The 19,488-nt window shown below is 41.0% G+C and overlaps 1 protein-coding gene across 2 annotated transcripts in view; it reads right to left on the bottom strand.

The window, feature by feature from the left end:
- Positions 1-18,565, bottom strand: part of AKT3 (AKT serine/threonine kinase 3) — a 151,709-nt gene extending 133,144 nt beyond the window's left edge. The window contains exons 1-2 of one of the 2 annotated variants that reach the window (XM_050972224.1): positions 18,426-18,565; positions 5,969-6,123 (exon numbers count right to left, since the gene is read on the bottom strand). In XM_050972224.1, the coding sequence (XP_050828181.1) occupies positions 5,969-6,014 (46 nt within the window). In that variant the 5' untranslated portion in view covers positions 6,015-6,123; positions 18,426-18,565. Of the gene's footprint in view, positions 1-5,968; positions 6,124-18,114; positions 18,238-18,425 lie in introns of those variants that run through there. The other variant, XM_030236574.2, reaches the window with a different exon arrangement.
- Between the last annotated feature and the right edge of the window lie 923 nt (positions 18,566-19,488).

The following is a 19,488-nucleotide window of genomic DNA, read 5'->3' as shown; positions in this document are numbered from 1 at the left end:
ACAAAAAAAAAATCTAGCTAGCATATAAGGATATAAGAAATGTCACACTGCCATTTTTCCTCCCTTTGGTCCACATGGAGCTGCCTCTTTTAAATGAATATATTTTGTTGGAACTTCACATTTTGCATTAATTAGATAGAATTAGAGTAGAACAACTACAATATGAAAGGCTCATTTAGTTTCAAGTTATCAATCAAGACTTTACCTTAAACTACTATTTGCTAAGACAATTAGAAAAAAATAATTTAGATTTCTTCTACTTAGTGTAGCAGATGTTCAACATAGACTATTTAAATTTGTCTTTGTTAGAGGTGTGCTAAATTGCTCAAATAATTCAGACAATCTGCAAACAAGATTTCTGACAGGTTGTGAATAACACTCAATTAATACCATAACTTCTGAGATTAATTTTCCAATCAAGGCATTTATGCCCCCATTAAAAAAACATACAAAAAAAAAAAAAAAAACCACAAAAAACCAAGAGAGGGGAAAAAAAAGCCACAAACATACCACATGAACTCAATCTCCAGAGTGTATTTCCAAAATTAACATCTGTTTGGTCTTGGTTCAACTGTAAAATCCAATGTCCACTACATGAAATAATACCGTTTTTTTTCTGGATTTGAGCCAGGGGGAGGAGAGAAAAGACATGTTACCCTAAGACTATAAATAATTTGTACTCTAAACAACAATTCTATTACAAATTGGAACAATAGATTTATTCCACTACTCTATTTATTCTTCTTGATAGAAGATATAACAATAGTAAATATTTTCCACACAGTTATTTCTCAAAATCCCATGATACCTGCAGTATGTCCTGAATCTCAAAAATAAAAACAGAGCAGAGCTGAATCAATCTCATCACAGTAAATCAAACACATTCTATGAACTGTATGAGTTTAAAAATACTAACACTACTTCAATTTTAGATACTAAGAAGTTATGAAAGGTATTTTTTAAAAAAAGAAAAAGAAAGAATAGCACTGAGTATAAAATCTTATTACAGTATTTCAATGATACACTATTGACAGGACAATCTCATTACAGGGAAGCTTCGTGACATCTGTTTTTTTACCACCATCTCATTACATCAAACTTCTTAAGTTATTACAGTTAAGACACAACAATTTTGGACTCTGGTTTCCTCTCTACAGAACTGGAGTGCTTTTGCATGTACCATGAGAGCCATGTGGAGATTGTCCTGGAAAGCTGCATCACCAACGCACCACACCAGCATGCCAAAGCCCAAACAGAGGTCAGGCATCAAAGTGTGGCAACACAAGCACTGACTTAAACTGACAACACACTGCTTTGTCTTTAAACAATGACTTAGCCATGGTGTTGTGCCTTACACACTAGGTATATCCTCACCAAAACCGAAACCTTACTCTTTCAGTTAAACACAAAGTTAGCCGACACATTAAATTTAAAACTGGGTCCTTGAAAAAGTTAGCATCTGTGTCAATTCTTCCTTTGTCCCTAATGATCTTTCAATAACATGTAACAGAAACTCTTAACTCTTTTCATATGTTTAAATTAATTGAAGTTCTGTGCACAGGTTATATATAAAGAAATTAGGTTGCAATTAAGCATAGTTATGAAAGATTCTTAAATCTAATTGTTGTGACTATTATAGACCACAGACAAGGTCAAGTCCACAACTCAGAAAACTTTGGCTTTAAAGAAAAAATACCACACAGATTATATGCATAAAACTCACTTTTTTAATGATAAAACTCTAATCACACTAGGCATGTTCGTAATGTAAATATCGTTTATAAAACTGTTATAATATTTTCTAAGTAAAATATCTGTTTCTAAACTGATAAATTAAAAACATATCCCCCTCTGCAAATCATTAAATTTAATTTAGTAAATACAGTAAAAACATGTTAAGTAAAATTAAGGATACTAACTTTTACATCAATATAAAGATACTCGGTAAAACATTGTCCTCTGCAAATCCAAAATGTCAAAGTCACTTCAGCAATTACTGCAGAGTGCTTACACTAACTGCAATAATGTCAAATATTTAATTTCTGTGTATCAGCAACAAGGTTCAGGTCACTCTATTTAAGGTTTTTAGTCAAAACTGCTTCCCTTTCATCTGCATGCTTTACAAGGAAAAATGTCAGTGTCATCTGTAAATTCATAAAGGAAGACATCTCTCTCCCTCTCTGGCTGCAGGTATAACTGGAGAACACGGAAAGAAATAAAAATTATCCTCACTGAGCCAGTGTACTGCAAAAATATCTTATACCAAGCTATGAGCTGCTTGGTTCTTGTCCCTGGATCTAAGACAGTAAGTTACAACCATAAAGCCATTCTTAAACACATTCCCACTCCTCTCTTGCCTGAGCAGAGACTCTTCTCTAAGGCGACCACTCTGCTGGCTCTCCACTTGTTAAGGTCCTGATGTCTCCCAGGGATCTGAATCAGTACTTTAGCTCAGATAAGGAAAGTGCTTTTGCAGCAAATCCTCCCACCACCCTGGTTAATGCACTTTCATCTGCTGCTTGAAGAGTCCCACAGTGCACAAACCAGACTCCTTTCAGATGAAACTAAAAGCCAGACCATGTACTCCAGGAGCACTACACTGCCAAAGGGGCACAGAAGCAGACAGAAGCCAGGCCAAATTAACACCCACTTCACTTTACAAATGCCCTAAGTGTAGATAGGCATCGAGTCCCCATCAGCAATTACTTCATTCTCCAAATCTGCTCTTGCTGGGCTGCTTTACTTGTTCAGGCACACCCAGTCTGTGTGCTTCAGGGTCTCCTTTCCCCTGGGACACAAGGTTCCCCAAGCTTCTCAGGCACTGCTTCTCCCTGGGTCTTGTGTCTGCTATTGTCCAAAGTTCTCACCTCCAGCCTGTCATCTCTGCTCGTTTTACCTTTCATATACAACAGCTTACTCTTCCACAGTATCATCTGATCTCAACACACTGAAACTGCTTCTCCTAAAGACTACTCAAAGCCCAAGTAGGATCAGTCTCAAAAGAACTTAATTCTGCCATTTCTTGACTTGGAGTAAAACATCAATACTTTAATGGGTGCCTCATTTAAGCAGACACAGAAAAATAGGTCTTTGAAGAATCAGATGTGAGGCTACACGGCTTCAGTGCTCAACAGCAGGCTTAAAACCTTACAAACATATAGCCCTCAGCCCTCTCTTACTGACATGGATACAGCACTGAGAATAATAATAAAGCAAACATCTTTTCACTGCATTTCACAGCCATTCACAGTGCCCTAACATACCCTGTCTTCCCGGGCCTCTCTCTGGCACAGTCTCAATTCAGAGAGAGATCCCCAGCTCTATTTTTAGTCCTCCTCTCTCATTTCTACACTGAGTTTGCCTAACTCGCCTTTGTAATGGCCCATCTCATTAGACAGCTCCTCAAAACCATTTTTCATCCCAATACCTTCAAGTCATCCTCATACTCCTGACTGGGCTGTGAATCATAAAAAGAAGCTGGATTTTCTTTTCCCTTTCCTTGTATCACAAACCATACTGACTGCTGAAGGGGACAATCCAGGGCTATAGTCACATGACTCACATGACCAAGTAATTCAGCATAACAGAAACAGATCAGTCAACTGAAGCAGCCCATGGCCCTAAGTTCCCAGCAGAAAGGGTTTACAACTTCTATTTCTACATAAATTCAGTCTGGAGTCTCAGAAATTTGTGCTGCCCCATACACTTGGCTCGGGGCTGTCCACAGGCCCCGGCAGCCGGGGCTGGAATTCATTCAGTGTCTGCCTGGAGAAGAGATCCCACACTCACCCTTCTCCAGGCAGAACATGGCCTGCACCTACCAAAACCAGCCTGTGAACTCAGCCAATGCGTAGCAAGTGTTGATGATCAAAGAATTCACTTCCAAACTGTAACACAATGATCACTTGTGGAAGCAAGACAGCTTTACCCCATCCCACGACACTTCTTTACACAGATAAAGAATATTTAGCTGCCAAAATAAGTGTTTACCAAGCATATTCTAAGAATATAAAGTTGGATACTTTTTCTTGGCAAAATTTAACAAATGCACTTAGCAACTTTGATTTTCTCACTCCAGAGCAAGGTCAGAGTGAAAGTTGTAATTACATTAAATGTATGACCATTGAATAAAATGCTTACGAATTCTTAGCATTGGGAAACATAACGATGCTTTTCCTTTTGTTTTCAGAAACAAACAAAAGAAACACTTCAACCCACCAACAACCAGAACAAGTCAGACAAAGAAAATTAAGGACAATATTAGATGCAATTAAAAAAATTTCCACTAAAACCTACACAGTTATGTATAGCAAGAAGAAAAAAAAAAACCAGCCATAAATTCAAAGTTATTAATGATAAGGAAAAATGCATGGCATGAAATATCTTTAATTGGAAAAGAAAACAATTACTAACAAAACCAACCTCAAAATGTCAGCTTGGTGGGCTTTTCTTCAATTAATTGATAGTAAAACAGGGTAAGAAGAAAAACCTTTATTTAACATTTTAGAATTTCAAATATTAAGTAAGACATTGAATTTCAGTGTCCATTTCTGCATCCCAGTAATTAATATATGCATATCCAGTGCTCACAGAGGTGACAGCAGTTGTACTAAGAATGAGCAATATTACCTGAAGGAACTGATGTCATGTAAAAGAAAATTATTTGGAGCATCCAAACCATTCAAATACATTTGAAAGAAATTTATATTAAATAATCAAAAAGGGGAAATCAGATCTCCAAATTGAGTAACCAACAAAAAGGTGGAAAGGAAAAATAATTTCAAAATGTAAATAATTCCTGTCTTGTAAAACATTTTTTGCTATAAATACAGGTATATACTCCAAAATAGGAAGTAGGCCTTAAGCTTAACATGGTTTAGAGCTCATCTTCATTTACAATACCCATAATGATTCCTGAAATACAATTTATGCAGGAATAATAGAGGAATAATAAACTTTTTCCCTCATTATCTTGCCTTCCCTGACATTAAATGTCAATCTGCAATAACAAAGCTAATAATGATCTTTGTCTTCACACACTGCTATTGAAGCAAAGCATTTCTTTCTAAATTAAAGGGTAATTTTGTTCCCACTATTTCAGTCTAATCTTTCTGGGCTAGCATCACAGAAACTCATGGCATAAATCACCCTAAAATCCAGATCACCCCTCCTCTGTAAGAGAGGTTATATTCTTTTGAAAATAATCATGTGTGCAACCACAACATAAAGCAGAGCAGCATGAAGCATGGAAGATTTCATCCAAAGTTCATCACATGATATAAATACCAGATATTTCTAGAGGTTTCACATTCAAAGCTGAACATACAGCAACCTCCCCAAATTTGCAAATCACATGGTGAAACGTTTTAAAGAGACATCTCAAGAATTCACAGGAATTCAAAGATAACAGAAAACCATACTTTATACTGGTAAGTTTAGGAACCTATTCTTTAATCATATGGCTTCCAGGTCTGCTGAGTAATTAGGTGTATGCTGAGCTTTATGCAAGTATTATGTTGATTTTACTGGGACTGCTTGCATCTGTAATACAAGCTGAGCCACACTGAATGATTTTGGCATCTAGGAAATATCACACAAATTATCATCACATCTGCAGCAGCTTCCAAGCAACCTTTGAGTGCACACCTCTATCAGTGCCTCTTCCAGCTGCCACAACAGGCAGCTTAGTCTGATGCACAGGTAACAGCAGCTGCAGCAACAAGGTCCAAGGTGAAGTGGGAATTACTGAGTCCAACTTCCTCTGCACTACCAGCTACCCCCAGAAACAGGGGCAGTGCTGAGGGTTACCTATCAATACCAACAAGGCCTGAATCTGACCAAATGGTCAGACTAGCCTGCTCCAGACCAGAAGATAAATCAAGAATATTCACCTGTGTAACCATGTAATAGCATTGCAAACGTTGTAGGAGACATCAGAAAGCACTTTCCATGCAAAGGTAGAACTTACCCCTCTTCTGTACCCAGCCTTCCTTCACAATGGTAACATCGCTCATGATGACTCCACTCTGAACCCCAAACTCAAAAGAGTATTTCTTTGAGTTATCAGCTTGTCTGTTTGGCTTCTCTTCTGCAGCTCTTCACAATTCCTACTGATGAGTCAGACTGGAAGGAAATATTAGAGAAAGAATTTGAGTCTTTTCTGTTTTTCTCACTTGACAGCCAACAAAAAAGTCTTTGTTGATGTATTTCACTGACTGAGCTCATATTAAAAATCTGCCTTTATTTTTAATTAACTGTATAACACAATCATCTTTCTAGTCTTACAGAACATTTTCCATGAACACTACAATACTAAAAAGCAGCAGAATGTGTTAAAATTTAAGTCATATGGCACTTTTATAAAAGGCACACAGCAGAATTCTCTTGTACTAATGCACAGGATGCTGTTAAATGAAAGGCTGCCGGTCCTGCTCCAAAAACCCAACTCTGAACACGCAGGAGCTTTCCCTGTTCCCACAGCTGTCAGAAACCATGCCATGGACAAGTGCTTCCTCTGTTATGGCTACCTACAATCATATTAAGAGTGTAAGAAAATGAAATGAAAGGTTACATTCTTGCCATTTCCACTGTAATTTTATTATAGCCAATACAAACCCTAAAAACACCAGAGTTTTTCAAAAACAGCATCATCTCCAAGTACACAAACAGAAAAACAACTTCTTAAACAAATTAACCAAAAACACCCCCAAATGTTCAGTTTAGAAAAAGAAGGAGTGCACATTCTTTCAAAGCTTTAAGCCAGGCAGTGACAAGAGTGCTCTTTTCCCTACAAACCTTAGCCTGCAGGGCACAGAAGGGAAGTTAGTCCTGGAACAGGACATACCACTCTCAGAAGCCACAGCCCTCTCTTTTCACCACCTCGCTACCAAAGTACCTAACAGCTGTGAAGAGGAGATAAATAGCACTACGATTAAGTAAGAAGAGAAGCCAGAGGCCAGGAGATGTTTCCTTCTGCCAGCAAACTGCCTTTCCCCTCCAGCCTTCAAAATAAATAGAAGCATTCAAATAATGCTCATCCAGAAAAGTGTGGGAAGCCAAGAAATGGGATTTCTCTGATGGTGGAGGAACACCCTTGCACAGCTCTACAGAGGAGCACACATGAACACAGTGGTGGCACAGAACAGGAACCCCCAGACAAGTTTAGTGCTGTCAAATGCAGCCCATACACATCCATTTAGTAGACTGACCAACAAATATAAATGGGAAAGAAACAAATCTGACTGCTAGAAGCAATCTGTGCAACAAATGACTGAAGAAAGCACCAGGAAATCAGTTTTTTTAACACAGTCAAGTACAAACCAAAACTGGAGCCATTAAAGACATACAGGTTATTTCTTATTTATAATTTCAAATATGTGTATTTGCATGACACAGGAACTAGCTGGAAGGCTACTTCTGAATGGATGTTGTAACATGCAAAATAAAACTTGGCAATTTTTCAGGTGGTATGCAACAAAATACAGCACAACCTGATTTTACAGAAACACTCCAGTATGCTCATTTAAGTCTTGCTTCCACTAAACTATTTTTTTCAAAAACACTCAGTATTTTGGCTGCATAAAAATAAAAATCACAATGTTAAACTCATTAAAATGGTAAAGTTGAAGTGACATTGACTATTGTGCCTCTGAGACATCTCCAAGGCAATGGCAGATATGGCAGTGAGACCTGTTCAGGTGACACACAACCTTTGGCATTGGCATCACACCCTGTCGTGTGCAGCAGGACACCCCACACCTGGGTCTACAGAAACACACCCTGTTTAAGCTTTCATAAGAGCTAAAAGAAAATGCTATGTACATTTTGGAAGGACATGAGAATGTTTTAGTGATGTTAATTGATCTAACTTTAGCTGCTTAGGCATCATATTATATGCAAGCCAGCACAGCAGAAATAACCAAAGCAGGCATTTCCACATCCTGCACCTTACTAATGTGAGAGCTAATTTCTGGGTCAGACATTTTCAGAACTTTTGTTTGCATGCTTTAAACAAGATAAGCAAGTCTATCAGCTGTGCATGAAAAGAGATCTGACAGATTAAGACACGTGCCTGAAAGCAGGCTGCTGGTTCTGGATCACTGCAGCACAGCATCAGCTCTTATTACAACCACATAAATCTTTACAAAGCCCAGAGGTGGGTGTCAAACAACTGTGACCTAAGAGCAGCTGTGCTGGGAAGAAAGTGTAAGTACATCAATTTCCAAATACCCAACTTAAGTTCAGTTTTCTACAAGACTTTCATTGCATTCTTTGAAAGTAATCACAGTTGATTTTTTTTTCCAGCTATAAAGACACAAGAAGCAATGTAACACTCACTTTACCTTGGGCTGGCATATTCTGCAATACATTTTACTCTTTTGGCAAACTGAATGTACTTTCCATTTTGCTGTGCACTTCTGTACAGTGCAATGATTTATTGGTAAAGACACAGCTACAAGAAATTAACTTCTGTACTAAATAGCAATAATCTTGACTGCCCACAAACTGATCAATCAGTCCATGATTTATGAATGAATTCATGCTTGAAGCTCCCTATTTACCCACTGATTACAAATAAGTTAGTGTTACACAATCAAAATCTGATCTGTGATCGACTTTCATGTCAGACAGGGACTGAAACAAACTCAAGTGTACGTCTGTAGGCTTGCATCCCACCCATCACATGTACTGCTTTACTAAATTCTGAACAAAATCCCCAAAATACAAAAATCACATAAATATGGTGATAAAATTAACTGCACTATCCCAGTTTAGCTTCACAGTATTACCAGAAACAACTTTAAAATTACCAACAGTTCTATGGTTGTATTGATTGCTCCATTACTGGGTAATTAAAAGTCAAGCTGAATTAAATAGGAAGCTGAAGGAGATAAATCAAAGCATTAAAAAGCTAATGAAAATAAAGGTTATATGTGCACACTACACTTTCAAGAAGTCATTTGTAAGCATCTGTAGTATTATCCCTCATTAAATGCCTTTGAGCCTTTCTAAAAGCTGTACTCCTTTACTCTAGAAGTCATTCAGCAATGCTCCAGAAAGGCACAATTTTAAGAATTACTTCTTATCATGACCAAAACTGGACTCATAGTGAAAAACAGTCACACAAAAGCCTCTCCTAAAGATGTAATAAAGAATTGTGTATTGATATAAAGGAATTGTCTGAAACACATAGAACAAAAATTCTCACATGAAAATGGCATTTCAACTAAAGTTCAACTACATCAAGAAAAGCTACAGAAATGTTTATTCTGCACATCTGGCATAGAATTTAAATACTTGTTAGCAATCAACTCTGCTCTCCCAATGCACTTGAAGTTTCAGCAGCCAGTGTGCAGTAATTTTTACAGTTTACTTTACTGCCACAGAAATAGGAGAAAAATATGTTAGAATTGAATTTGACAATGTTTTGCATCCCAGCTGTTTCCTACAGGGAAGAACTTGACTTGTTCTTATATATTTTCCAGCAACTAGAGAACACATCAGATTCCACACCCCCCCCCCGCCACTTTTTTGTATCTTATCAAACTTGGAAGATATTTTTCCAGCAATATATTGTGTGTATTCTGCAGACAGTACCAGACAGTCATGTGTATGCACAATACATACAAGAACCCACTGTCAGCATACTTTAGAATGCAGGTATAAAAATTTACTCCATTAAAAGCAGTGAAGTGAAGAATTTAGGGACTCAGTTTAGTGGTAGACTTGGCACTATTAGGTTAGCAATTGGAAAGATCTTTTCCAGCCCAAATGATTCTATGACTCCATGCAAACATCTGCTGGGGGGTTTTACCTCATTAAAAATGCACAACTTTTCCTTTTTTCTTCAGGAAGTTACTAAGCCACTTTAGTAGTGTGAGATAAAACAATTATCTAGTATTGTACTTTTAAGCTCCTAGTTGTAAAGGTTTCAAAGGCAACTTTCTGACCAAAGATTAACTAGAAACTACTACAACCAACAGAGTTCTAGATCCCTGTGCCAAGGTTCATAGTTTCCCTGAGGCATGGTAAAAACTAGCCAACACCTTCTCAGCTTTCATCCTGAACTTTAAGAATATCAACAATATAGAGAAGAACCATCTTACTTCATGATGCTACCATATGGGAACTATGAAATCAACAATTAAAATGAGCAATGGACCATTCAGTAGAAAGCCAGCTTTTCCCCAGCTCCGGTTTTTAAATCAAAGAAGGCTCTCATGCCCATCACAGCAGTCAGCTACCTACAGAGACCTGGTGAATAGTGAGAAGAAAAGAAATCCCTTCCAAGCAGAAGAACTAAAAGCTGTGTTTCAGTTCTACACTTAACAACCACTACGTGCAAGTGAATTATCATTGAGACTCATAAGAACAGACAAGACTCCTTTGAAATCTGGGCATCTTCCCATTCTCCCCATGACAAGAGACAGCTGAGTAAAGAAGACAGCACCCATAAATTCAGCATAAATTGTATGATTCAGATCTCTGTTGTAAGAGCTTTCATAAACAAAGGCTTCTACTTTCAACAATTTTGGAGCTGAGAAAAAACAGAAACTCTCACAATTACCAACTCAAGTTACCAGAGAGAATACCAGAGAATCAAGTTCAGTGCTTCCAGAAATGATCCCCATAGCTTCTTCTATCATTATCAACTCAGTGAATCATCCAACCTTGTTCTCTTAATAAATGAGTACTACCATTTCCCTTTTCACAAGTTTAGTAAAATGTCTGGGGAGAACAGTAAGTGAACCTTTCTGATTCCTCTTGTCTGACTCACTGAGATTCTTTGGTCCCCCATGTAAGCAGAGCCAAATCTCATCATCTCTATCTCCTTATTTTTCAGAAAAGTAACTGAATGATTTTGTGCAGGCACACAATACACACATCACCAAAAAAGCAGTTCTCAGGGGCTTCCACCACACATGTTTGTTTCCTTGCTTTGGGGGCTTTTTTATCTTTGTAGCAGATCAAGCAATTAGGAGCTCTTCTCAAATTTGAGTTTGACTCCTCCCAAACAGCCCAGCAGGCTGTAACTGTTTCCAAAGCAGGTTGCACTCCCAGAGCAAGGAATTCAAAATGTCAAGGCTCTAAACTAAAACCAGAGTTATCTTTAGGAATGGAATCTGAAATCCAGGCTTTATTTATATGAAAAACACATGCATATCCTCCTTCTCTAGCAAAGCTGGCCAAACAATTAGAGGATATATTGCACATGATCAAAAATTACACAAAAGACTATGTGACAGAACAGAGATTGCTACAAAACTTGCTAAATCAAATTAGCTGTATTATTAATGGAAGAATCACATTCAGGTGAGTGCTTTATCCAAAAAGTATGAAGTATTTATACATGCATTTGTCCAACTTATTATGTCAATTAAAAATTGAAAAAAGAAATACAAAAAAAAACCCCACAATATCAAACCAACACAAAATAGGAACTGATTTGACAAGACAAAGAAATTACAAAAAAATTATTATTTAAACAAAATAGATCCTAAATTTATAAAATAGTAAACTTCACATACATATGATTAAAATTCTGAAAGATACCTTAAATACTTTGTAAGTAGACATATTTACAGATTTTAAAACTAATATTAAAAAATCCAAAGATATCTCCATGACAGGCATTGTAAGTACTTTTTAAACCACATTTAATCCTAAAAGCCTCAATGAACTTAAAGAAAATTGGTATTAGAAATGTACTTGTAACAACTTAACTTTGTAAGTTTTGATTTGGAATAATGAGGGACACAATAGGAAACTGGCACTGCCTACACTTTGTGGTAAGGAAAACTAACATACTTAGGAAAACATAAATATCTCATTCCAATGCACTATTACGTGCATGCTTAATATTTGCAGTGTTCTATTTTCACTTTCAGTATGTCAAAAAGCTTCACATAACTAATATATGCTCAGATAAGCCTAGTTAGGAGAATGCAGGCACACTGAAATATTAGCATACAAGTTAGATGTTTTATTTAGATTCTGCAACTGATTAAGTTTATCAGGAAAGAAACCATCTTTCTGTATTTTATTTCCTATTACAATGACAAAGCAATTTATTTTAAGGGACAAAGGTATAATTAAAGCAAGGTGAACAAAGCCCCCCTTGCCTTTGTTTACCAAGGTATAAAGGAAGTTTCTAAATGTAACTAAATTGTTTCTTTAGAATCCCATGTGAAACATTAACAGCCCATTGTTTTGCCTTGTGTTTATTGACAAAAATGCTTTTAATCCTTTTTGTCCCCCTCAAGGCACATAAAACAATAACTGAAAAGCAGACAGAAGCAGAGATAAAACTTATTAGAGTGTACGTCTGAAATGTAACCAAAGAATACATTTCAAGTAGAAAAGATGAAGGGAGGGCAAAAATTATGCATTTAAAAAAAAGTTACTGAGGCAATGATCTTGGGAGAGTTTTGAAACTCAGAGAAAGTCAAATCAAGGATTAGCTAGGCTGAGTATCACAACTATGACAATGTTACTTCACTCAACCCTTCAAAACACATGTAATAAATTTAATTTGCCATGGATTAATGTAGGAGTAATAATCCTTGCCTTTTGGAGACAAAGTTCCTTTGCTCTTTAAAAATATAGTTTAGAAAATACTCAAACAACAAAAGAAAAAATAAACATAACCTCCATATTTTTAAAACAAGCTAAAATTACTTTTCTATGTCTAGGGGGAAAAACCTAACCTAATTTTCAAAAGTTCAAAGAATCTGGAAATTCCTAGTCATTCAAGCAGAGATTTTATAAGATACCTTTCAAGAGAGACAAATAAAAGTTTCATTAAACTCATGTATTTAATTATTTCTGCGATGGTAACTTTTCTGCAGCACAACTCTGTATTGTGCATAAAAGACCAAGCACTGAATAAAAACCAGAAATACACAAACTACTCATAAGTAACAAGAAAGTACTGAGAAAAAAAAAAAAGGGTTCTCAAACTATTAATATAAAAGATAAGAAAAGTTCAATGACATGCATACAAATAGTTTTCTTTTAAACTTTTACATAGTAGGTTTTATTTATTATGTCTCCATTGAACAAATCAAATTCTGAATTGTCTTGTAATAGGAATGAACTTTGTGATTCCTTTCTACAGAGCACCAAACACTGCTGAACCTACTGTCAAATCCTGACACTGCAACATGACTAGAACATAATCAACTTCTAACCTAAAACCTTCAGATCTTCCTGTTCACACTCAAAATGCATTATTCTCATCAACCTGAGACCTGGATTTCCTAAGGACAGAAGGAGTTCTCTACAACCCTAACTTACACACAGCTGCAGAGCTCACTAGCTGAAGGTCTTTGGCAAATGTTAAATGAAAATGTTACATGAAACAAGTACAACCTTAATTCTCTGTCTCAAAGTGTATCAACACATTTAGAGAAGGACATAATAATTTCAATAAAAGCTCATGAGGCAAGCTGCAACTATTACATATCTCAAGAAACACAATGAATACTTGGGGAAAAATAAATGTGTGTTGGTAGAAACTTTTTGCAGGATTGCTGAGACTCAACCAACAACCACTGCATTAATTCTGTGGTGTTAAACCAGCTGTACAAGAAGCTGTTGACTGTTGGGCACTGACATTCCACACCTACAAAAAGGCAGTGGGAAGATCTTCATTGATTTAAAGCTGAAGCAGGGTCTGCTCCTGCTATAGGAGACATTCTAACAACTTTGTCAAGCGGACAATGCAGGGAAGTTTGGCAAGCCATGCTGTCAAGTCATTCAGACATGCACACAAAATATTGAGGTCCCAGTTGCATTCTTAAAGAGAATTTAAAAATCACTACTGTTATTTAGTCAGGATATTACAGAGGAAAAAAAAATCACAGGGCAACAATGTGTTGTTAATGCTATTTTTGATTAGTATGACTCACACTTAGACACTCACATAGAAATATGTGGAAGAAGAAGATTGGTCAAGATGGCTTCAACATATATTATTTATCCTAAGCATAATAAGTGTAGACACAAACAGTATCAAAAATCAAAGAAACATTTAAATTGAGCAAAAGTAAGCACCTTCACATAAAAAAGCCAAATATGCTTACTCTCCTTTTCTGTAACATTTAATGTTATTAAATCTTGGGGGATTTTTTGGAAGTATTAACTTTGCTATTTCTTGCAACTACACCTGAACAACACCTTTAAATAATAAAGGAAAAAACAACCTGTTTTAAATTCTTGTCATGCATCATAAATGCCCATACTTATTGATCTAGAGTCATGAAACAAGGATAAAATACCAAATAATCACCTACTATGCCCTTGGATTTTTTTTGCAGTTTTTCTATTAGTACATAGTAGTGATTTGCCTAAATAAGTTTCACTTATAAACTCTTACAAGGAGCATGTTGTTCATACAATTACCCAAGATAAATGTATAAGCCAAAACTTTAAAGATTAATATTTATGCTAAGAAAAAAACCCAAGAAGTTAACTTTCACATTCAATGTTTTAGTAGTTGCTGGTAGGTTTTGAGTTGGGTTGGGATTTTGTGGGGCTTTTGGTGTTTGTTTTGGGGTTTTTTGTTGTTGTTTCTCAGTCTTTAACATTAATTTTTAAACAGCTTGAATCAGCTTTTCCAGCTATTGTGTAACTTATCTTTAGAAAGTAATCTTTTCTATACCACAACAACTTGTTGCCAAGAAGAGTAACTTGTGCAACACATTTATTTACCGAGAAGACCCTGTGATCCTGGGGAAGTCTCTTTCGCACAGCAAAAAGAAAACACATTGGTCGGCAAGCAAGCTTCTCACTGAAACCACACCTTTCCTCATAAGCAATGCAAAACTTCCTGAGCTACATGTTGTGCTAGAAAGAAGCCCCTGCCTCTTCCATGGTATTCTTACTGGGCCTATCCTAACAGAATGGCAATCCTAGATAGCACAAATTGATCTAATACTCTAAAATAATTTGAAAGGGCACTTAAGTTGGCAATCTCTTCTTATAAAAGACAGTACTTTAAAAAGAAGCAGGTTCTAAAGTTCATACTGAAAATAAAAGCAACCTTTTAACTTATACAAAGTTCATAGATGCACACATTTAATGATTCCCTCTTTTTTAATTGCTACTGTAGTTCGCAAGGGGAGTATTGCACATTTTGAACAGAATGTTTATTTTATTAGTTGGGAATAAGCGAAAGGAAGACTTTTGTTATATACACGACCAAACCCTCCCCAAAACACACAGTTATAGCATGGTGTGTTACTTTCACACAATTTCACACAATTGTGTTACTTTCAGGAAATCAATTCATTTATGCACTATCCATGTCAAAATGAAAGTATGGCACATGAAGTCTTCAGTCAGTGTATGTCCACGCTCCTTCACTCTCCAGCGTGGACTAAAGTAAGTAGCATGCCCAAGCCATGGAAGCTGCCAAAGAATACTGGGTCTCTGTTTCACAACTGAAGGAAAGCTAGGCTACCATGTTGCCAAGTCCACATCACCTGTTGCATTAACAGCACAAAATGAAACTGTAAGCACACAGTTACAAGAAACTGTATCATCTTCATACTCAGAACAGCACAGAAACTTCAAATGCATTTTAACACAGTCCACTTTAGTAATGGTTCATAATTTCTAAAACAATTGAGTATTTTAAAGTTATTTAGCAAATAATACTTCTTGGGCATAGAAATTGTTATTCAGTAGGTCTCTTTAAACTGGGAAAACATGCACCCAGAAAGTGAAAGAGCACACAATCACTAGGCGTTAGGCAAATTCCAAGTAGTCTGAAGGATCTTTTTGTTATTGTTATAATAGAAACTTCAGATATATGCTGTTGCAAAATGCAGTAGGAAGTCAAGATACGGTTTCTGGTCAGTGTCTTGCAAACAGAAGCTTGGATTACGAACAACTGCAAAGCCCTAGTAAGTGGTTTTGAGTCAAACTTAAAAAAAACACATCAGAGTGTGTTTTCCCTTTCACAAAGCATTTGTTCCAATATCAAACAGTCAACAATTTCTAGTGCATAACAATGCTACCCAATCCTTATAACTGTATCTATTTCAACTGGGGCAAAGTTAAAACTAGTACATGTCCAAATTCTCACCTACTTCCCCTAGAATAGCAGTGTTTTGCTCAAAAACACATAATCTGTCCCCAAAATGCAGAACAAATGAGGGAGTAGAACGCTGAAATACTACCTGTGAACCTATTTATGAAACTAAGGAGATTACTGGATCCATTCAAACCTAGTTAGAGAGATGCAGCACAGAATAAACTGTCAAAAACAAAACAGTCTTGGTAATATCTCTGTTTACACACACACCATGCAGTCACATCAGACTGAAAAAAAAAAAAAAAAATTAGTCAGTCAAACAATACACATAGCCTTCTAGGGAACAGAGACATCTTATCTCTGAAGTTTTTCTTTGGCCCTTATTTGAACTTGACTTATGGTTGCATCCAACCAAAATATATCCACATGGACTATAATTAGTAATCCAATCCAATTAAAGATATTGGGGTTCACTTATAGGCTCCTACCAAAATTTAAAAAAAAAAATCAAAACACCAAAACCAACCAGTCCCACAAACTTAAGTAGTACACTTACTTAAAAAGCCAAAATAAGCTTCCTTCTCTACCTCATGTACTCTCTTTCTATATTCCTGTAAACAAGCAGATCTTGCCTGTAGATCAGCTAACAGAAACAGGAGATCATGCTTAAAATATTACCTGTCATAAGTTAAGGTCTACTTATCTGCATGCTTCTTGCCTTGTACATAATGCAGGGAACCATGTTTAGCAAAGTTTTAGCAAGATCTAAACAAACCTTTGCTCTATGTTTCTTCAGTACTGAAAAAAGTTGGCAGTGCAGGTATCAGACACATCATAATTTTTGTAATAAAACCCTTAAACAGAAACTGGGACACATTTCCATGAAATTTATGAGATGATGTAGATATATACAAGGAGCCATTCAACTAATAACTATATCAAAGAAAAAAGCAAAACTAGAATAAAGGTCAAGAGAGATTAAATTGTTTATCCTTTCCACCCGCAGGAAAATAAGATTTCTTTTTTTTAACATTTAATCAACGTATCATGGGACAACGTGAGACAGTCCTGGCTATTTCACTCCTCTTGGATTCCCATCCAGAAGTAAACTAAGAAGCCCATACAAAGCAACCCCGCAGCCTATAAACCCGGTAGTGCTCGTTACATCACGATCATTTGCATTTAAACTACAATATATAGCGCTGCGAGCTCGCTGCCGAGGGGCGCCGCGCTGACCCCCTGCCAGGCAGAGCCCCCCGCCGCTCGCACCGTGCCGGGCACGGGGGGTTCCCGCCCGGGCACGCCTGGCCTGCCCCGCCCCGCGGCAGCACCTGCCGGGACCCGGCCCGGGCAGACCCCGCAGGCCCGGCCCGGGGCCGCCGCCGGTCACCCGGGGCAGCCGGCTGCGCATCAACTTTTGCATGTGGGCCGCGGCCTCCATGATGGCCGGGTCGGGCGGGGGCGGGCGGGGGGGCCGGTTTGTTTACTTGCAGCCAGAGCCGGCGGCGGCGGCATCATCATCATCATGATCATCCCCATCCCTTGTGCGAGGCGCTGCCGCCGGCGGCCCGCGGGGCGCGGAGCTATTCTTAGCGCGGGGGCTGCGCGGGCACACACGCGCGCACACCCGAGCACGCTCGCGCACACGCACAGAAGTTCCCAGCGGATAAAATCCCGCGCTGGTCCCGGCACCGGCGCCCGCCGCACGGACGCGGGGAGGGGAGGCGGGGAGGGGCCGCCGCCGCGTGGGAACCGCCGGCCCCGCGCATCCAGCGCCCCCGGGGGCGCACGCCCTGCCCTGCCCCTGCCGCACCCCCTCCCCCGTTACATAACTCTCCCCGCCGAAACGCCCCCGCCCCGCCCTTCCCCACCCCGGCCCCGCACCCCGGAGGGGCGACCCCCGCCCCTCCGCCTCGCTCCCGCCCCGCCGCCGGCGCTAGGCCACGGGCGCCCCCGCCCCGCGCTCCCCGCCGCCCCGGCCCCGCCGCGCCGCCGCCCCGCATCCCCTCCCCGAGCGCCCCCGCCGCCGCCCGAGCGCCCCCGCCCGCCGCCGCCCGGCCCCTCCCGCCCCGTACCTGCAGAGGCGGCGGCGCCGCGGGCGCTGCTGCGGAGCCCGAGGGCGGCGGCGGCTTCGGGGGGAGAAGGGGAGGGAGGGCGCCGCTGCCTCCTCCCCTGTCCCCCCGCCGGGCTCGGCGGTCCCTGGCGGCCGGTGTCTCCGCGGGGGCGGGAGGAGGCGGCTCCGGCCCCAGGGCGCTGGCGGCGGCGGCTACATGGAGCTGCGCTCCCCGCTACGCAGGGAGGCGCCCGGGCGGGCAGCGCGGCCGCAACATCGATGCGCGGGGTCAGGAGGGCGGCGGCGGCGGCGGCTCCCCCCCGGCGCACTCACCCCGGAGCCGCCCGGGCCCCGCTCTCGGCTCCTCCCGCCGCCTCCGCCGGGCTCGTTATTGACTTTCAGGAAAACTCCCGACGTCACCGGCTCCCCCCGAGTGTCTCCCCCTCCGCGGCGGTGGCGGCGGCGGCGGCGGCATCCCCGGCTCTCGCGAGAAGCGCGGCGGGGACGGGGGGGCCGCCAGACAGCGCGGGGGGAGCCAGACAGAGGGGGGCGGCTGAGGTGAGGGTGGGGGGGGCGGGCGGCAGGCAGGGAGGAGGAGGAGGATGAGGAGGAGGAGGGAGCGGCGGAGGGAGGAGGGAGGACGGGGGAGGAGAGGCAGCCCGCCCGCCCGGCTGGCAGGCAGGGGCGGGAGCCGAGCGGAGCGGCGTGTCCCGTCCCGCCGCCGGGCCGCGGGTGGGAGCGGGAGGATGGATGGATGCAGGCAGCGGCGTTTGCCGGCGCTGCGGCGCGCCGCGCCTGGGTCTTTCCTCTCGGCATCGCGGCCCCTCGCCAGCCCCGTGTGCGTGTCCCGGGGTTAGTTCCCTTTGTTCTCGCACTCTGCAGTTACACAGCCCCCCTGCCCCGAGCTTGCCCTGGTACCCGGAGTGGTCCACTTGGCTCTGCAAAGTCCTCCAGGAATAGAACTACCAGTAACGCCGCAGGAAGCCGTAATTCATCCCTCGTTGAAGTGTTTAGTGGATGCGCCAGCCTCAGTGTTGTTTAATTGTCTGAAGGCTTCGGCTCATCCCGGCGGCTAAATAAACACCTAGAGAGAGCGTACACCGGCGCTCCCGAGCCTCTGACTCTTCCCGTTGCCACCAGCCCTGTCGGAGAGGAGCTGGTGACAGCAGAGCAGCCGCGCTGCGGGGTGCTGAGCTCTCCATGCTCGGTGGAGCTGCCTCTGGGCTGCGCAGGCCGGGGATGCCCGGCCTGCTGCGCCCTGCCGCAGCCGCCGCCGCCGCCGCCGCCGCCGCCGCCGAGCCTGGTCCTGCCACCCTAAGCAGTGCCTGAGGTTCATAGCTACGGTGCCCTCGACGCTTTGTTCCACGGCTAAGCGGCTCTGCGTGGGTACTTGCAG

The sequence above is a fragment of the Serinus canaria genome, chromosome 3 (genome assembly GCF_022539315.1).
Source record: "Serinus canaria isolate serCan28SL12 chromosome 3, serCan2020, whole genome shotgun sequence".
NCBI lineage: Eukaryota > Metazoa > Chordata > Aves > Passeriformes > Fringillidae > Serinus > Serinus canaria.
This window is presented reverse-complemented; position numbering and strand designations above follow the sequence as displayed.